The sequence below is a fragment of the Schistosoma mansoni genome, chromosome 6 (genome assembly GCF_000237925.1).
Source record: "Schistosoma mansoni strain Puerto Rico chromosome 6, complete genome".
In the NCBI taxonomy this organism is placed as follows: domain Eukaryota; kingdom Metazoa; phylum Platyhelminthes; class Trematoda; order Strigeidida; family Schistosomatidae; genus Schistosoma; species Schistosoma mansoni.
The window spans coordinates 18,719,917-18,738,391 of record NC_031500.1 but is presented as its reverse complement, the minus strand read 5'-3'; the positions used below and the strand labels follow the sequence as shown (position 1 = coordinate 18,738,391).

Below are 18,475 nucleotides of genomic sequence, written 5' to 3'. Positions count from 1 at the left end.
GAAGGAACTGATTCGTCCCAAATAGGATCAAACGCGCGTCAAACTGGATTCCTCGGCTAGCCACTATCCATCTTTGCTTATAATACTTGTGAATTAAGGCTATATCGAGGCAATACGCACAGTATGCACATATGCAAGTAACAGATTAATCAACTGAAGTCCTAAACATCAATGGAAAGATTCAAATAAACAATGCCAAGTGAATTTAAACTTCACCCCATTGCACAAGCAAGTGACTACCAGGACTCAGCACCTGAGTGGATAACTCAATGGCGTTTGAAACAAAAGGTGCTGGAATCGAGTTCCAGAGTGAACATCAGCTCTGAGATGCAGCTACATCCAGATGACCAGTCCCAAATAGGACGAAACGCGCCCCAAACTGGATTCCACAGCTAGCCACTATCCATCTTTGCTTGTAATGCTTGTCAATTAAGGCTATATCTAGGCAATACACACACGATGCATATATGGCCAATAACAGACTAATCAACTGAAGTCCTAAAAACATCAATGGGAAGATTCAAACAAACAATGCCAAGTGAATTTCAATGTCCTGAGTTCGACTCTTGAAAGTATATATAGTGTAACTAACCTTCCTGTATTAGTTGCTATCATTTCTGTATTATGTAAATATATATCTGACCAAATTTTTTGTTCTTTTAAACGAAAATAAATTTGATTTTGTTTATCATTATTATTATTATTATGAATACAGATAGTTTGAAATTGTGCCATTGTATTTGGTGGATTATATTTATATAATATATCATATATCTCATTACATGTTATCAATGGTAATAAACTACTTAATTGTTCATTAGTAATATGAAATAATGTCGTTAATTTTGTTGTTGTTGTGGATGGTGTTTTCAATTGCTGTTGTTGTTGCTGTGGTGATGGTGTTGGTTGTTGTTGCTGGGGTAGTGGTGGTGGTGTTGATGGTGGTGGTATTATTGATTTGATTCGAGTTTTATAATTAGTTTCATAATTTAAATATTTTTTATATTGTTTCTTTTTTTGTATAATTAATTGTTTATATTGATTATTATTATTATTATTATTATTATTATTGATATATTGATTATAAGATGGATAATATAAATTTCCTTGAAAATATTGATTATTATTATTAATAGAATTTAATTGATTATTTAATAGAATTTGTGAATGATTGATCCAATTTAATTGATTTATTGATTGATTCAAATTAAAATTTGATTTTATCATGAATGGATATGAATTATTTAATGAACATAAATCACAATAGAAATGTTCAGGATGATCATGATGATCGCGATCATGATGATGGTGATCGTGATCATGATAAGGATCATTATGATCATAAATTGATGGATATAGAATTGTTTGTTCATTATATTGTATAGGAGAGATAGATTGATGTAATTTCATAAGCATATTATTATTACTATTATTATCCTTATTATAATGATTGCTTATTTCATTATTATTATTATTAATAGTAGTAATATAAGTAGTATCTAAGGGTTGAATAGGATTATAATAGGTTATATCATATTGATCAATATTGAATGTTTGTTGATTCGATTGATCATATTGAATATCTTGAAATTGTTGAAATGTTACCTGTCCAGTTTGTTGATAATCTGCCTGTTGTTGTTGGGGGTGGTGGTGGTGGTGGTGTTGTTGAATATTCATATCAGTTGAATAATTTGAATATGAATAATGTACATAATCATTATTTTTCCAAGATGGACTTATACAATTTTGTGTTGATGTGAATTCAGAACTTAATAAATTTGTTACCGGTGGTGGTGTTGTCGTTGTTGTTGGGGGTGGTGTTATTGATGTTGTTGTTGTTGCTGTGGTTTGTAATAGTTGAGAAAACCAATCTGTATGAGTAGTATATTCATTAGATTGATTAAAATAATTTGATAGATTATTATTATGATTTGTTTCAATACTTGATGATGATTCACCAAAATCAAATAGATTCAATTGTTTCATAGTTCCATGATGTTCTTCTTCATCTTCTTCTCCTTCGTCTTCACCTTCAGGGATCAATATATTTGACAATGTTCCAATTGTATTCATATCATTATTTTGATATTGTTTTAATGAATAGATATTATGATGATATGGAAGTTCTGATGATGATAATGATGATAATAATAATGACGATGATGATAATGATGATAACGGCGGCGATGATGCTGATGATGATAATGACGATGATGATGATAATGGTATAAGATTTAGATTATCATTGAAAGGATTTATCGATGTCGTATTATTGACCGAAGTGATTTTGGAATGATCATTAATTTGTAAATTATTTAAAGTAGTCGGTGTTGAATATGCTGAAGGATAATGAAGTTCCATTTGGTTCTATAATATAAACAATAAATGATACAAAAAGAGAAATGTTAGAATATTTCAATATACTTAGATGATCAGAAGGGGTTTTGTGTGGAAATTTCAGTATTTCCATAGCTGAAATCATGAGTTAATTGAAGTTAGACCACTATGGAAAACCTGAAAGCACTAGTCTATCGGTTAAGTGCTCTGGGGCGAGACTGGTAGGTGCTGGGCTCGAATCTACTCAGGAGGGATCGTGAATGCGCACTGCCACTGAGGAATCCCACCATAAGACGAAACGGCCGTCCAGTGCTTTCAGGTTTTCCTTGGTGGTCTAACTTCAATTGACTCATCATTTTAACTATGGAAATACTTGGATGAGTTAATCAATATTTAACATTACATTAAAACATCTGATGATAGACAGTTTATCAAGACAAATGTTTATGATGAAGTTTTATTCTCTGAGATGGATGGAAGCTTTCACCGTTCTTCTGAACGACGTCATCAGCGTAAACTTCAAGCGTACAAGATAAGTTGTGTCTTATGTGAAAATATTCGAACACTTCAGTTGTAGTTGAAGTTTGTGCTGATGATTTCATTCAGAAGAACGATGAAAGCTTTTTAATAAGAACGCTGATTGAAATATAGATAAAATGATGTCTTATATCGTCAAGGATATAGTTTGAAGAAGTTTTTTCTCTTCAGGGAAATTATTTTATCTCTTCTATTGATCAGTCGAATTTGGATAGTTAGCGAGCTCCTCTGAAAAGAAGATAGATAGAACATAGTCATTGTAATTATTATTCTTATTACTAGTTCTCTTCAGTAATATGTTATTGATATAATATAGAATTTCGTTTCTTACTTATTGGTCGATCTTGAAATCATGAGTCAATTGAAGCTAGACCAACATGGAAAACCTGGAAGCACTGGACGGCCGTTTCATCTTATCGTGGGACTCCTCAGTGGCAGTGCGCATTCACGATCCCGCCTGACGAGATTCAAACCCAGGACCTACCAGTCTCGCTCCAAAATGCTTAACCACTAGACCACTTAGCCGGTCGGCATCCAACAGTGTTAATGTCTAACTTCAACCAATCACCAGTTAGATATTAACATTTCAGTAATCGACATATTATCAGTAACTACGATATCTTTGATTGGGCTCTTTTGTAACTTGTGTACAACGTAAGGTTGTACCAAAAGTTATTGAAATATCTAAATAACAGATTGAATAGTCAATTAATGTTTACTCTCATGTTCTTATCAAGATTTAATCAACAGAATAGAATTAAAATTAAAGAATACAAAAAAACATCATATTAAGCAAACATGGATAATGGCTAGCAGCGGAATCCAGGACGCGTGTTTCGTCTCAGAGTGAAGATCAACTCTAAGATGTGGCAGGTACATCCAGCTGACAAGTCTCGAATAGGACGAAACGCGCGTCAAACTAGATTTCACTGTTAGTCACTATCCATCTTTGCTTATAATGTTTGTTAACTAAGGCAATATCGAGGCAATACACACAGTATGCACATATGCCAATAGTAGAGACACTGATCAGTTGCAGTCCTACGTAACAATGGGAAGATACAAACAAACAATACTAAATGAATTCAACATCATATTAGTTACTAACTAGTAATTATTTAGTCAATTTATAGTTTAACTAACCATTATAAGAATACTCTTTTTTATTAATGTAGTATCTCTAAGTTGTAATTAATGAATTTATCCCGCCCCTCCCCCTTCCACCCCTCTAAAAGAAACGAATACCATTTCATAAATAAATACAATTTCAAAATGTGACTGATTGTCATTAGTAATTATTATTAATTAGCAGTTTTATTTTTTTGTATTTTGCCTGAGTCAACAGAATAAAGAAAAAAAAACAAAAAAAGAGTAACCGGTTACTTAGTTACTAAGGTTGAAATAGTTGTCTAATACTTACAGGTCATTCATAGTGATCTAACATTGATTCATTCATGATCTTAATGAAGGAAAAAAAAGAAACAAACTAAACAATCTTCCTAACCGTATACTAATAAATAATTATCCGTTTGATATTACAATGGCATAGGATCAAAATAATTTTTTGAGGATATTACCAGATAGATACAACTATAACTAATAATAATATGTTACGTAATCTAGTAATCAATATGATGTTCAACTAGGTTTGTTGTAAGATAGTAACTCATTAAAGGCAATGATGAATGGTTGCTCAATTTTGTGGATTAGTTGAAATTAAACATTAACACTATTGGATGTCAAGTCAGTGGTCTAAAGATTAAGCGTTCCCAACAGAGACCGATAGGTCCTGGGTTCGAATCTCGTGAGGCGAGATCGTGGATGAGCACTGCCACTGAGGAATTCCACACTGGGACGAAACGACTGTCCAGTCCTTCTAGGTTTCCCATAGTGATCTAGCTTCAATTGACTCATGATTTGAACCATATAAAATTATTAAAATCTCCACAGAAACCTCTTCTGATAAAATTATAATTTGTTTTCAACCATATTATCATTTCATGTGCCCCTAAATGTCCTGATACGGCCAAGAGTGGTAAGACTTCGCTCTCCCTCTCGAAATGCTTTCACATGGGCACGAGCATAAAACAACTGCCTTATTGTGGCAGGGGTATTAGTTGAGAGGATGAAAAGCGAATGTTTGGCGCTTTAACTCGGTTGGTGGATATGGAGGATCCATGTAAAGGAGTTGAAAAACCCTGATTCCACATGGGCTCCAGGATCCTGATGCAATGAATGGCTTATGAACTTATTGTTGGTCACCGGCTATCCTGGGACCGTATCTCTTCACGTTGATCCACTACCTTGTGCATTAGACGTTTATATCAAAGGCTCGGGGTGTAGCCCTCCAAAGAAAACTACCTGCTTCGGTTTCGGCACGCAGACAGTATTCCAGCCCTCATACAAATCAAATAATTCATGTGGCTCATATCTACTTGATGCCTCCTACTAATTTTTATGTGTTTAAGCGAATAAATAAATATCATTTCAAATTAGTATCGATAGCTTAAATGATAAATATTTAGGTGTGTAATCCTCATTTCACAATCCCATTGCTGATCAACTCAATGTAAAACTGATCAGTGTTTGATTTACATATTAGTCGGGTTTCGAACTTAAAACCACTATATAATATTCATTTAATTTAATGAAATTAAAATATAAGAATTTCAGTAGGATGATAAGCAAAAATGAATAGTGGCTAACAGTGGAATCCAGTTGGACGCACGTTTCGTCCTATTTGAGACTCATCAGTAAACAACAACAATGATGTTTTCTTTTTAGCATAGATTTATGTAGTCAACATGAGTTTATACAGTTTAGGTGAATCGATACTCAAAATGATACTGATAAACTAAAGTTTCAGTAAGAAAATGAATTATTGAATGTCAAGTCCCTTCACTTTTGAACTCATCTTGATGTATTAATTTATCATTATTAAGATAATTGCAAGTAAACAGAAGTTTAAAAGTCAACAATCTCTTCAGTATTCATATTTGCATGTATATAAAAGTGTTATTTAAGGGGAAGAGATAAGTAGTTAACTCAATTGAAATAGCCCTTTTTTTCAAGTATTTTTATTAGGGGGAAGGTATAATTCAATGGGTAATTAGTGTAATTTGTAAGAAATAGACAAACATTTGAAATCGTTATGTAATTATGGGAATTTTGTGGAGATTTTAGTAATTTCATAAGTGGATTCATGAACCAAGGTAAGCTAGATCAGTAATGAAAACCTGGGAGCACTAGATGATCGTTTCGTTCCAGTATGGGACTTCTCAGCGGTACACATTCATGATCCTGCAAGTGGGACTTGAACTCATGACCTTCGGTCTCAGGTGCAAACACATATCCTCTAGACCACTGAGCCGGTACCTGACGGTGTTAATGTCTAACTTTAACCAACCCAACCAAGACCGAAAGTCTTGTGTTTGAATCCCACGTGAAGGATGGTGCTTGTGCATTGATTAGAAGTCCCATACTGAGACGAAATGGCTATCCAGTGCTTCCAGGTCTTCCATGATTGTCTAGTTTTAGTTGTTTAATTGCTAGTAGTTTGAATTGTTTGATTATATTCGGTAATTTTTACGAATCCCTTACCAATCACATGTTTAAATAATCAATTCTGAGCTAAACTTTTGTTGTTGTTGTTGTTGGGATTTCTAATGATATTAAGGTAGATCAAACGAAAGTAGACAGAGATGGGTTCTATTGGGGACTCGTCAGCTGGATGTACCTGCCACATCTCAATGGGAAGATTTAAACAACCAATGAACAAATCATGAATAACTGAATTACAACTATCCAAGTAACAACTTATTCATTATATGATGTAAAAAAAAAAGAAAGGAGGAACAACAACTTCAGATTACCTTGTATTGAAGAGGATCAACTCATCACCAATCTTCTTTCATTAAAATCCATAATATTGTTATCAATTAAATAGTATGGTATAACTTGAATACCCTTATGATCATCATCTTATATAAATAGAGATAAGTAATGAAAATTGTACAATTTATTCTATGGTATTGTCATGTTCTCCTTTTAAATATATACGTTAGTTAAATAGAATAGATTATTATTAGTTTTTCGGGGGGGGAGTGAGGGGGGGTAATTGAATACTTTTCGAATAGGTTCCAAAAAAACCCAAAAAAAACTTGTCCTTTTTTCGTCATTGATTTGTTTTTGTTTGTTTGTTTGTTTGTTTTAATTTAAGAAGGTCAATCAATGAGTGAATTAATTAAAGAAAATTTATTTATTTATTTATTTACTTAATATAGAAGGTGGAGGGGGGGTGAAATATGAATATTGTTAAGTTTATAGTATAGTGGATGCACACTGCCACTGAGGAGTCCCATAATAGTACGAAACGGACGTCCAGTACTTCCAGGTTTTTCATGGTAGTCTAGCTTCAATAGACTCATGATTTCAACTTTGAAAAATACTGAAATCTCCACAAAAACCCCTTCTGTTTATAGTATGACTTTATGGAATAAGTTTAATTAAACATAAGATGTACATAAATCAGGAAGAAATGAGTACCCCAATTTATTCTAATATGGAATCATTCGATAGTGTTTATCTATCACCCTTGGGAGAGTAGAACTGAGAATCCCTAGAAAATCCTTTAGAGACAACTTAATCTTTCTCTTATGAATTACTGATTTGATAATCTACTAAAGTGCTGCAGTTGATCATTAGTTAAATAATTACCTTTCTACCTTTAAGATTCAAAGTGTAATAATCTGATCAATTACATATTGTTGGTAGTTCTAAGCTCCGTTCATTCCAACATAAGGAGGCCTTAAAGTCGACTAACTGAATAATGAACTAGATCATCCCTCTGAGTGAACTTTTGAGCTTACGTGAAAGTAAACAAAAAAATCTTACGTCATTAACATGGAAGATCCCTTTTTTTGAAATGGCGTGTTTTTTTAGAAAAATTCACGACCTTTGAGAAACACTCGAATGACCTTCAAAAGGTCCATCTACTTATCAAGGTTAGATGTAAGTTAAATATCAGTATGAGGAATTACAGTTAGGATAATACTAAAATAGTATTTAGTTAAATGAGTGAATAAATCTCGCGCCAAAAAATCTATGACCTTTTAAATTTCAAATCTGATTGGTTCTTACAAATATGTATATCCCCCACTATATTTGATGTTTATTTACATAATATTCATTATATTTTCAATTCAACTCCACCTGTAGCTCTTCTAGAGTTACTACCGATCCTAAGCCCGGGTAAAGGAGGAGGGTTGGGCATGGGGGTTAGCGACCCCATCCCGTAGAAAAACTAACTCGCTGAAATAAATGATTGAATAAGTTAAAACAAAAAGAAGAATATTAATCATTTCATAGATTCATTAAACTATTATTGGTTATTTGATTCCTTATGATTGAATAAATGATCTTCTGAACTATTGAATATTGAATAATGTTTATATTATAATATTTAAGTGTTCAAGATTTATGTCCCACATATATTTTAAAGTGAATATTTTTTTGGTTTTAAAAGTTAGTATATAATAAAGTTACTTGGATGGTTTACTTGAATATCTAGGCTATCGCCCCCAAATGCCCTGGTACGGCTGAGAGTGGGGGAGAGTTCGCTCTCCCTCTCCAAATGCTCTCACATGGCCACGGGTATATAGTCTCTGCTAGAGAAGTCCTACTCACTGCTTTCTCGTACCACGGGTGTTGTCTACAAAATTGAGAGGATGAAAAGTGAATGTCCGGTGCTTCAACCGGGTTGGTGGACATGGAGCATTCACTGAGGGGATGTTGGAAAACCCTGATTCCAAACCAATGGTGCACATAGGCTCTAGTGTCCTGAATTAACAAATGACGTATGAAGCAATTGTTGATCACCGACTACCATAGGACTTTATCCCTTGACGTTGCTCCACTACCTTGTGGATTAGACTTTTAGGTTAAAGGTTAGAAATGTGTCCCTCTAAGAAAACCATCTGCTTTTGATTTTGGCACCTGGGCGATATTCCAGCCCACATACAAATTGAATAATTTATGTGGTGCACATCTATTTGGTGCCTCCTTATATTAATATTTATATGTTTAAACAAATAAAAAAGGTAACTTTGTAATTATTGAAAAAGTCAGTAAAACTGATCAACGCGCGCTATTCAAAAAGGACAGTAGTAAAAAGTGGTATCACAATGTGTACACCGGACTCACACCGGCTGAATATATTGATGCTACAAGACAATATTAGGTTGATTGTGCTAAGAATTTTGTTGTACTAAGTCTCTGTTGATTCTAGAGGTGATCGAGCTGCTAAATATAGCTAGGAAATTCTCCTCTGATAAACAAACAGCAGCAGATGATCAGAAATCTGCATTAGAGGAAGTGGAGAGTGTTATTATTGGCCCAACTCTAGACTTAAGTGTGACCATAAAAGTGGACCTCATCAGGGAAACAGATAAGCATATAGATGTAGGCATTTTTACAAGGAGAAAGAAGAAGCACGCTAAGAAGAACAAACTACCTATAGACAGTACTGAGGCATGTGAATCTGCGGTTTCAGTTCCGGATTCACATATCAGTGTAATACAAACCATATGGAAGGCAAGTCTGAGCAGTTTAGAAAAAGTGATGAAGAGAAAAAATAAGTTAAATGAGTGGCTCACAGTCACACCTAGGAAAAGAAAAGTAAGAAAACAGAACGTAACCTCTACTTTTGACGCTGAATTGTAATCGGAGTTCAAAGAGGAAACGGTTTCAGGGACTAAAATTCCACAGCGTGTCAAGACAGACCTCGTTGAGAGGCTAGATTTGAGCACGACCTCAGTCGTATTAAGTCCTTAGTAAGCAAGCTACTCCTAGAAACAGTTTCATCAGATAGCATACAGGTTTTCACACCAAATTATCAATACTTGGAACGTGCCGCCCGAAGCAATAGTGCCCGTACCTTCAAATGACTCATTCAAGAGAAAACTGGATATTTACAGAAGCATACTAGAAAAAGAATAACATAGGCCGTAGGTCATCTGTCTTTATTACACAAATCTGAAATCGGAAATGTTAAACTTAAATCTTAATATTTACATCAACACTAATATGTCGATTACTATTCAACTAACCGAGACTCAGTAGCTGAACTGGATAACGCGATGGTGTTTGAAGCGAAAGGTACTGGATTCGAGTCCCAGTATGAACATCAACTCTGAAATGCAGGTACATTCAGCTGACTAGTCCCAAATGGGACGAAACGCGCGTCCTGGATTCCACTGTTAGCCACTATCCATCTTTGCTTACAATGCTTGTGAATTAAGACTATATCGAGGCAATACGCACAGTATGCACATATGGCCATTAAGAGACTGACCAGTTGCAGTCCTAAACATCAATGGGAAGATTCAAACAAATAATACTAAGTGATTTTAACCAAAAATCTTTATAATTAGCTTTAATTTAATTTTCCTAGAAACAAATTAAATCATTATAATGATACCTAGTAACAATGTTAACTGTTGATTTAATTCATTCCTTATTGATTCTACATAAATATATAGAATATATGAGAAGGGGGGTTTTGTGGAGATTTTAGTAATTTTATATCGTTGAGATCATAAGTCAATTGAAGCTAGACCAACATAGAAAACCTGGAAGCATTGAACTAGTAGGTCCTGGGTTCGAATCTCACGAGGCGGGATCGTGGATGCACACTGCCATGGAGGAGTCCCACAGTAGGACGAAACGACCGTCCAATGCTTCCAGGTTTTCTATGGTGATCTAGCTTCAATGGACTCATGATTTCAACTATATAATATAGAATATAAATAAAGAAGTATGAAAGAATTCATTGCCAAAATAAAAAGGAACTTACAATAAATTGAATTTCTTCTTATTTAATAGATTATCACAATAATGTATATTATTATTAGTAGTAAAATCAATAGTATTCTAATGAAAGAAAAAATTAAATTCCTTGTTTTGGTCAATCGAATACAAATATGTATTTGTAGATTGTTCAAAGAGAAATAAAAACAACAGAGAAGTTTCATTTTATATTGGTTTCAGACTTTGATCTGTACCTCCTTCCCTCACTCTCTCTCCCCCCCACCTTCTCCCTTACTCTCTCTACTTTCTACATTGATTTGAATTTATTATTATTATTCGCATAACCCCCCTTTCCTCCATTGTATGCTCAGTTTCTTCTTTTGTTGTTATATCAGATTATCAGTCTAATTCTTAAGTGATACAGAATAGAATGGTGTGTGTGTGTGGTTTGTTCTCTATGTACGTGTATGTAATATATTTGGATTGAGTTTTAATTTACCCCTTTAGTTAAGAATAGAATAGGATCATTTCACTAGTTATCTTATATATAAGTGGTTACCTCTTCTCTTTCTTGTTCTTCTTTTCCATCATCACTATCATCTTCTTCCTCCTTCCTCCTCCCTTACTCACGTCATCATCATCATAATAAATGAGTTAATTTTCTCTGTATCCGATTGGTTCATCTTTGATAATTATGATTACATCATAACTGTATGTGTATTTTCAGGTTGAATGATATACAATATTAAAGTTTGGATTGTTTTGGGTTATTCCATATTCACAGTCACAGTCACTCACTCACTCACACACACACACGATGTATATATCAATATAGAGAACAGATACCTTTATTGAAATAACAGTGTTGATATAATAATGATTATTCAACCCATTGAAAAAGTTAAGTTTCTTTTCAAGTGGATTTCAATGACTTCAGTAAGTAGATCCATCTTGTTGTTGTTGTTGATGATGATGATGATGATGATGGTGATGGTGATGATGTCAATAAGGAATGAAATAACAGTAAAAGGAGTATATATATAGATATGATTTTCAAACTGTAATAAACAAGTGGTGAACAATTTAAAACTTTTAGTAGTACCTATCATTAAAATCTATCCATCTATCGTCTTTTGAATAGATCTATTGATGAAAAGATCTTTCATAGTTGAAAGCGTGAGTCAATTGAAGATAGACCACCATGGAAAACCTGGAAGCACTGGACGGTCGTTTCGTCCTATTATGGGACTCCTCAGTGGCAGTGCGCATCCACGATCCCGCACTCGCGAGATTCGAACCAAGGACCTACCAGTCTCGCACCAGAGCATTTAACCGATAGACCACTGAAAAGATCTTTGACTATATTTTGAAGTCAAAGGTTTCATTAGTTTTAATGACATCAAGTGGAAGTGAATGACCAACTTAGAATCTGTAAATTTCTCATCTATTATTATTGATATCAGAGACTGATAGGTCTTGGGTTTGAATCTCGTGAGGTGGGATCATGGATGCGTACTGCCACTCAGGAGTCCCACAATAGGACGAAACAGCCGTCCAGTGGGTTCCAGTTCTTCCATGGTGGTCTAGCTTCAATTGATTCATGATCCCAATTATTAAAATTTATGTTATTGTAAATTTCATATTATGAAAAGTAAGATAAATCAGTATATATTCAATACAAAATGATTATTAGGTTTACTCCAAATTGATTGAAGTAAATCTGTCATCATGAAAACAACTTTCAAATTCAGCTTGGTTTCAGTTTTACTTTTGAACCCTTGCAAACAATTCAGTTACTTATAAGCAAAGATGGATAGTGGCTAACAGTGGAATCCAGTTTGACACACGTTTCATCCTGTTTGGGACTCGTCAGCTGGATGTACCTGCCACATCCCAGAGTTGATGTTCACTCTGGAACTTGAACCCAGTACCGTTCGCTTCAAACACCATCGCGTTATCCACTCAGCTACTGAGTCCTGATAGTCACTTGCTTGTGCAATGGGGTTAAGTTTGAATTCACTTACTATTGTTTGTTTGAATCTTCCCATTGATGTGTTAGGAATGCAATTGATCAGTCTCTTATTGGCATATGTGCATACTGTGCGTATTGCCTCGATATAGCCTTAATTCACAAGCATTATAAACAGAGATGAATGGTGGCTAACAGTGGAATCCAGTTTGACGTGCGTTTCATCCTATTTTCGAACTCGTCAGCTGAATGTACCTGCATCTCAGAGTTGATGTTCACTCTAGGACTCAAACCCAGTACCTTTTGCCAATAAGAGACTGATCAACTGCGGTCTTAAACATCAGTGGGAAGATCCAAACAAGCAATACTATGTCAATTCAGTGACTTGTTTTAGATAGTGGGTAACACAATGTAAATAATCGTAGAATTTTTTGCTTAAACAAATACACTGTATCAGAAGGGGGATTTTGTGTAGTTTTTAGTATGTTAATAGTTGAATTCATGAGTCAATTAAAGCTAAACCACCATGAAAAATCTGAAAGAAATGAATGACTGTTTCATCCTAGTATAAGACTCCTCAGCAGTGCATATCCACGGTCCCACCCCAGGAGATTCGAACACTGTAGTAAGTCATTAATATTCTTGTATCTATGTGATTAAGCTTTGTAAGTACTTCTGAAGGGACGAACATGTCTCTGATATCTACCGTTCAACCGTTTTCAATTGTTTATTAATATTAATTTATAAATCAATGTATGTCTGTACAAGATTGTTTAACGTTTACTTATTCATACTTTATTAATCAATATACACTTCAGCAGATCAAATGAAGCCAATTCATAACTATCATACCTATTTATCTTTGGATTATCTGGATCCTTCTTAACATGTAAACTCTTCACTTATTGTTGTTCATCTTAATTCAACCCAGTGTATTCGAACTGTGAATAATCATATTTAAGAGTGGAGTGACTACTAGATTCCATATTAAAGTAGTAACTTTACTGATAATTGTGATCAGGTAAATTATCTATTTTCATAATCTACATTCAAAAAAGAACTATTCATTTTTCAAATGTTATGTTCTACGATGTGGTCCACCAGGGTGTTTGGTACCTGAGTGGTTGCGCCGCAGGATTGGGCTGTGCTGTTCGGATTGTAGGGTTGAAGCCTATATGGTGTCTGGATTGAGCTGTACTGCTTGGGCTAAGCCTGGGCAATGTCTGGCTCTCCTGTTAAACAGGATTGAGCTGTGCTGTTTGGGTTGCCGCGTGAAAGTCTGGATGGTGTCTGGTTCTCCTGAAAACCAGTGCAACATTACCCTGGCCCATAAGGGTATATTATATAACTGTTCTACGATGGAACTCTTTATTTCTTTTCTGGTTTCCTTACATAATTTTGCATCTATTTACTGTTGAGGAGTACTGTGGTGTGGTCTACTTATATCTATATAAGTAGTATATGGTGTGGGTCAGACATAGAATGTATTTTGGCAGAAGACCGATGAGGAAAGAACTGAAATGAAGCGCAATCGTTTGGAAAATGCATGAGCAATGGAATAAGAGAAGAAACAGTGAAGATTGAAACAATTGGCTGTTAATTTGCAAATTGACTGTTCATTGTTTGGTAATCAGAATTTACTGAGATAGTCTGTAATTTTTGCTTAAATACATTCGATTGTCCCCAACCGTTGTTTTGTTCACTACATTTGGTGTCGCTGCCAACCAGAAGGAGGAAGGGTGCTGTTCTGTGGACGCCGCTGCGGGTCTGGAGATGAGGTGCTAGTTGGGGCAGTCTGGTGCGGAGAGGTGGCGTCGAGTGGAGTGTTCTGGCGGGCGGCGTTGGCTGTAGCAGATGCTGTCGACGGAGAGGAGCAGTGGGACGTGCGGCTGCTGGGCGGACATCGGATGTAGATGGCTCAGCAGGCCGGTGGAGTACGGGTGTTGAACGTCCCAGGTGCCGGGTGGATGCGGATGTTGGTGCCCCGGCAGGTCGACGGAGCTATGGAGGTCAGCGCGCCGCAAACTCGACATTCTGACGGAGAGTTTGGCACAGACTGCAGTGGAAGAAGATTGCGGCTCGGCGAGCAGAACCACCGCATGGTCGAATGCTTTAAAGGGGGGACGAGTGTGGTGTGGTCTACTTATATCTATATAAGTAGTATATGGTGTGGGTCAGACATAGAATGTATTTTGGCAGAAGACCGATGAGGAAAGAACTGAAATGAAGCGCAATCGTTTGGAAAATGCATGAGCAATGGAATAAGAGAAGAAACAGTGAAGATTGAAACAATTGGCTGTTAATTTGCAAATTGACTGTTCATTGTTTGGTAATCAGAATTTACTGAGATAGTCTGTAATTTTTGCTTAAATACATTCGATTGTCCCCAACCGTTGCTTTGTTCACTACAGTACCACAACAGGACGAGACGGTCATCCAATACTTTCAGGTTTTTAATGGTGATCTAACATCAATCGGTTTATGAATCTCAATCAAAAACGTAGTATATTCAGATTTGACTCAAATTTACAAGTAGATATATATATATATATAGGGAATTCTGATGAAAAGTTATATGACTGTTATTTTATCTTTGAAGACTTTATTATTTCAAAAGATTTTAATTCAATATACCCCCAAATGCACTGGTACGGCTGAGAGTGGGGAGATTCCGCTCTCCCTCTCGAAATGCTCTCACATGCCCACGCGTATATAGCCTCTATCAGGAAAGTCCTACTCACTGCCTTCTCGCACCACAGGTGTTGTTTGCAGAATTGAGAGGACGAAAAGCGAATGTCCGGCGCTTAATCGAGTTGGTGGACACGCAGCGTTCACCTAGGGGAGTTGGAAAACCCTGATTACAAACCAACGGTGCACATGAGCTCCAGTATCCTGGGAGAACAAATGGCGCATGAACCAATTGTTGGTCACCGACTACCATGAGACTACATCTCCTCACGATGCTCCACTGCCTTGTGGATCAGACCTTTAGATCGAAGGCTCCGGGTGTGTCCCCCTAAGAAAATCGCCTGCTTCAGTTTTAGCACCTTGGTAATATCAGGGCCCTCACGCAAATCAAATGAGATTTGTGTGGCGCATATGTATCTGGTGGTTCCTTGTACCAATATTCATATGTTTAAAAAAATAAATAATTATATTTCTTCTTGTCTCTTCTCTTCAAGATATTTTTTTGTAAACAGGAAAGAAAACTTTCATGTAATACTTACTTACTTAAGTGTGTTACACCTCATGGAAAAGCATAGACCACCCAACAGCATTCTCCATTCAACTCTGCCTTGGGGAATCTTTTCCAATTGATTCCAGCTTCTAATCATCCTTGCCATGTCCACTTGCGATTCTTAGGGTAGTGTGTTCTCTGGTCTTACTTTTATCAGTTCCCCTTCGGGGTTCCGAATAAAGGTTTGCCTCGTGATGTAGTTTAGTGATTTTCCCAATGTATGTTCTATCTATTTCCAACGTCTTTTCCTAATTTCCTCTTCATTTGAACGCTGGTTTATCCACTTCCCCACTAGGCTGTTACTGATGGTACCTGGACGATAGATTACATAATTTTGATATTAACCGATATTAAATTTCACGATTTGTCAATTATTCAATCATTCCTGATTTCTCGAGAATATACTCTGCTACATTCGGTAAAATCATGAAGACTATCATTAGACTTAATGATGAATTTTTTGACTATATCGTAAATACAGTTTTATATAGATGTTCAAAATAATATGAGCAAATGACCACTGTTAAATTATCAGAAGGGGGTTTCGTGGAGATTTCAGTAATTTTATGCTTGAGATCATGAGTGACCAGTGGAGCTAATCCATGTCAGGTAGAGACAGGTATCTACCTCAGTACAATGGAAGATGGTTGCGCAATTTCGTGCATTGGTTGAGGTTAGACATTAACACCGCTGGATGCTTGCTCGGTGGTCTATCGGTTAAGTGCTCTGGTGCGAGACTGGTAGGTCCTGGGTTCGAATCTCGTGAGGCGGGATTGTTCAATACGCACTCCCGAGGAGTCCCACAATAGGACTAAACGGCCGCTCAGTGCTTCCAGGTTTTTCATGTTGGTCTATCTTCAATTGACTAATGATTTCAACTATGCAAGTACTTACAATTGTTTAATAAATGAATAATGACCAAAACATCCAGTCACTAGCTTAACACAACTTAGAAATAATCTTAATCTAGATTCGATGAACCATAAACCTTTACACTCACAAAAGATACCAATCACCAGTAACAATAGAGGGATGGTTACTCAACCATTTATCCATTGATATAAGTGTTAGACATTATAACACCGTTAGATTCTGATTCAATCGTCTACAAATTAAGCATTCTTATGCAAAACCAAAGGTCCTAAGTTCGAATCCCCGTCGGCAGGATCATGAATAAGCACTGATTATCAATTTCATACTAAGATAAAATGGATATCCAATACTTTCAATTATAGATCAGATGGGGTTTTTTGTGGAGAATTTAGTATTTTCATAGTTGAGATCATGAGTCAATTGAAGCTAGACCACCATGGGAAACCTAGAAGCATTGAACGGCCGTTTCGTCCTATTGTAGGACTCTTCAGTGGTAGCGCGCACCCACGATCCTGCCTTACGAGATTCGAACCCAGGGCCTACCAGTTTCATTTAAATGATTATCTCAATGGTAGTAGTGGTAAGTAATAGGATAAACAATCAGTAATTATTTACATGATCACGTAATAGATATATATTCTATTTAAATGATGATTCAAATCTGTTTATCTTAGAAACAATATTGTTATCTCTTAGATTAATTAAATTATAATTTCTAGAATAGATTCCTTTTTGCACGTGCACAGTTACCCACACACACACACACACATACTCTTCCCCCCACACACCCACACACTTTCACACACACACACTCCCTCACACACCCACATCTAAGGATTTAGGCATATCTTGTTTTATATTTATGATAATCACTATATCGGTTATTATTATTATTATTTGTGTAAATTTAATTAACACAAATTCGAAGAAAAAAATAGTAAAACAAAAAAAGAAACAAAAACTAAAATTTTTTCATTTTTTTTATTGAAGTGATAATTTGTGATTAGAAAAAAAAGGGGTGGATGTTGTTGTGAAGATGATCATGGAAAATCTGGAAGTATTGAACGTTCATTTTGTTCTAGTATAGGACTGTTCATCAATGAACATTTACAATGTCACTTGCGGGATTTGAACCCAGGACTTTGTTAGAAGGTGGCGCAATTTTATGGATTGATTGAAATTAGACATTAACCCTGTTGGATGCCGATTCAGTGATCTACAGATTAAACGTTTGCGTGTGAGATCCAGGGTCGTGGGTCCGAATTCCACATGCTGGATCGTGGTTGCATACAGCTCAGCAGTCTCATACAAGGATGAAATGGCTATCCAGTGGTTCTAGGTTTTCTATGGTGGTCTAGCTTTAATTGATTCATGAATTCGACCATTACAGTGGTAATTTGTTCTTATTAGTTTTCGTTTAAGATTTAGTCAAATGAATTGCGAAAAAGTTTACATTAAAGACTACGGATGGAGTACATTATCTATGGTATCCTTTAGTAAGATAGTTGTCTTAAGAGAGAGCATCAAATGAAAGTGTATAAGAGAGCAAGGTTCAATAGGGAGTATATTAATAAGGATCAGAATTAATAAAGGCGATTCATATAATGAATGGGATTAGAATTGTAAAGATCAATAAAACCGATTATAGACAGTGGATGATTAAAAAGCTCAATGTAGATGTGACTGTTGTTCCATGAGAATATTCCAGTATCGAT

General features: G+C 35.7%; 1 protein-coding gene across 1 annotated transcript; it reads right to left on the bottom strand.

The window, feature by feature from the left end:
* Positions 1-14,430: 14,430 nt before the first annotated feature.
* Smp_203100 (uncharacterized protein) lies at positions 14,431-14,682 on the bottom strand (the record flags this gene model as incomplete). The annotated part of the gene is made up of 1 exon (XM_018798502.1): positions 14,431-14,682. One exon carries the CDS (start codon positions 14,680-14,682, stop codon positions 14,431-14,433), a length of 252 nt encoding a protein of 83 aa, XP_018653437.1.
* Positions 14,683-18,475: the final 3,793 nt, after the last annotated feature.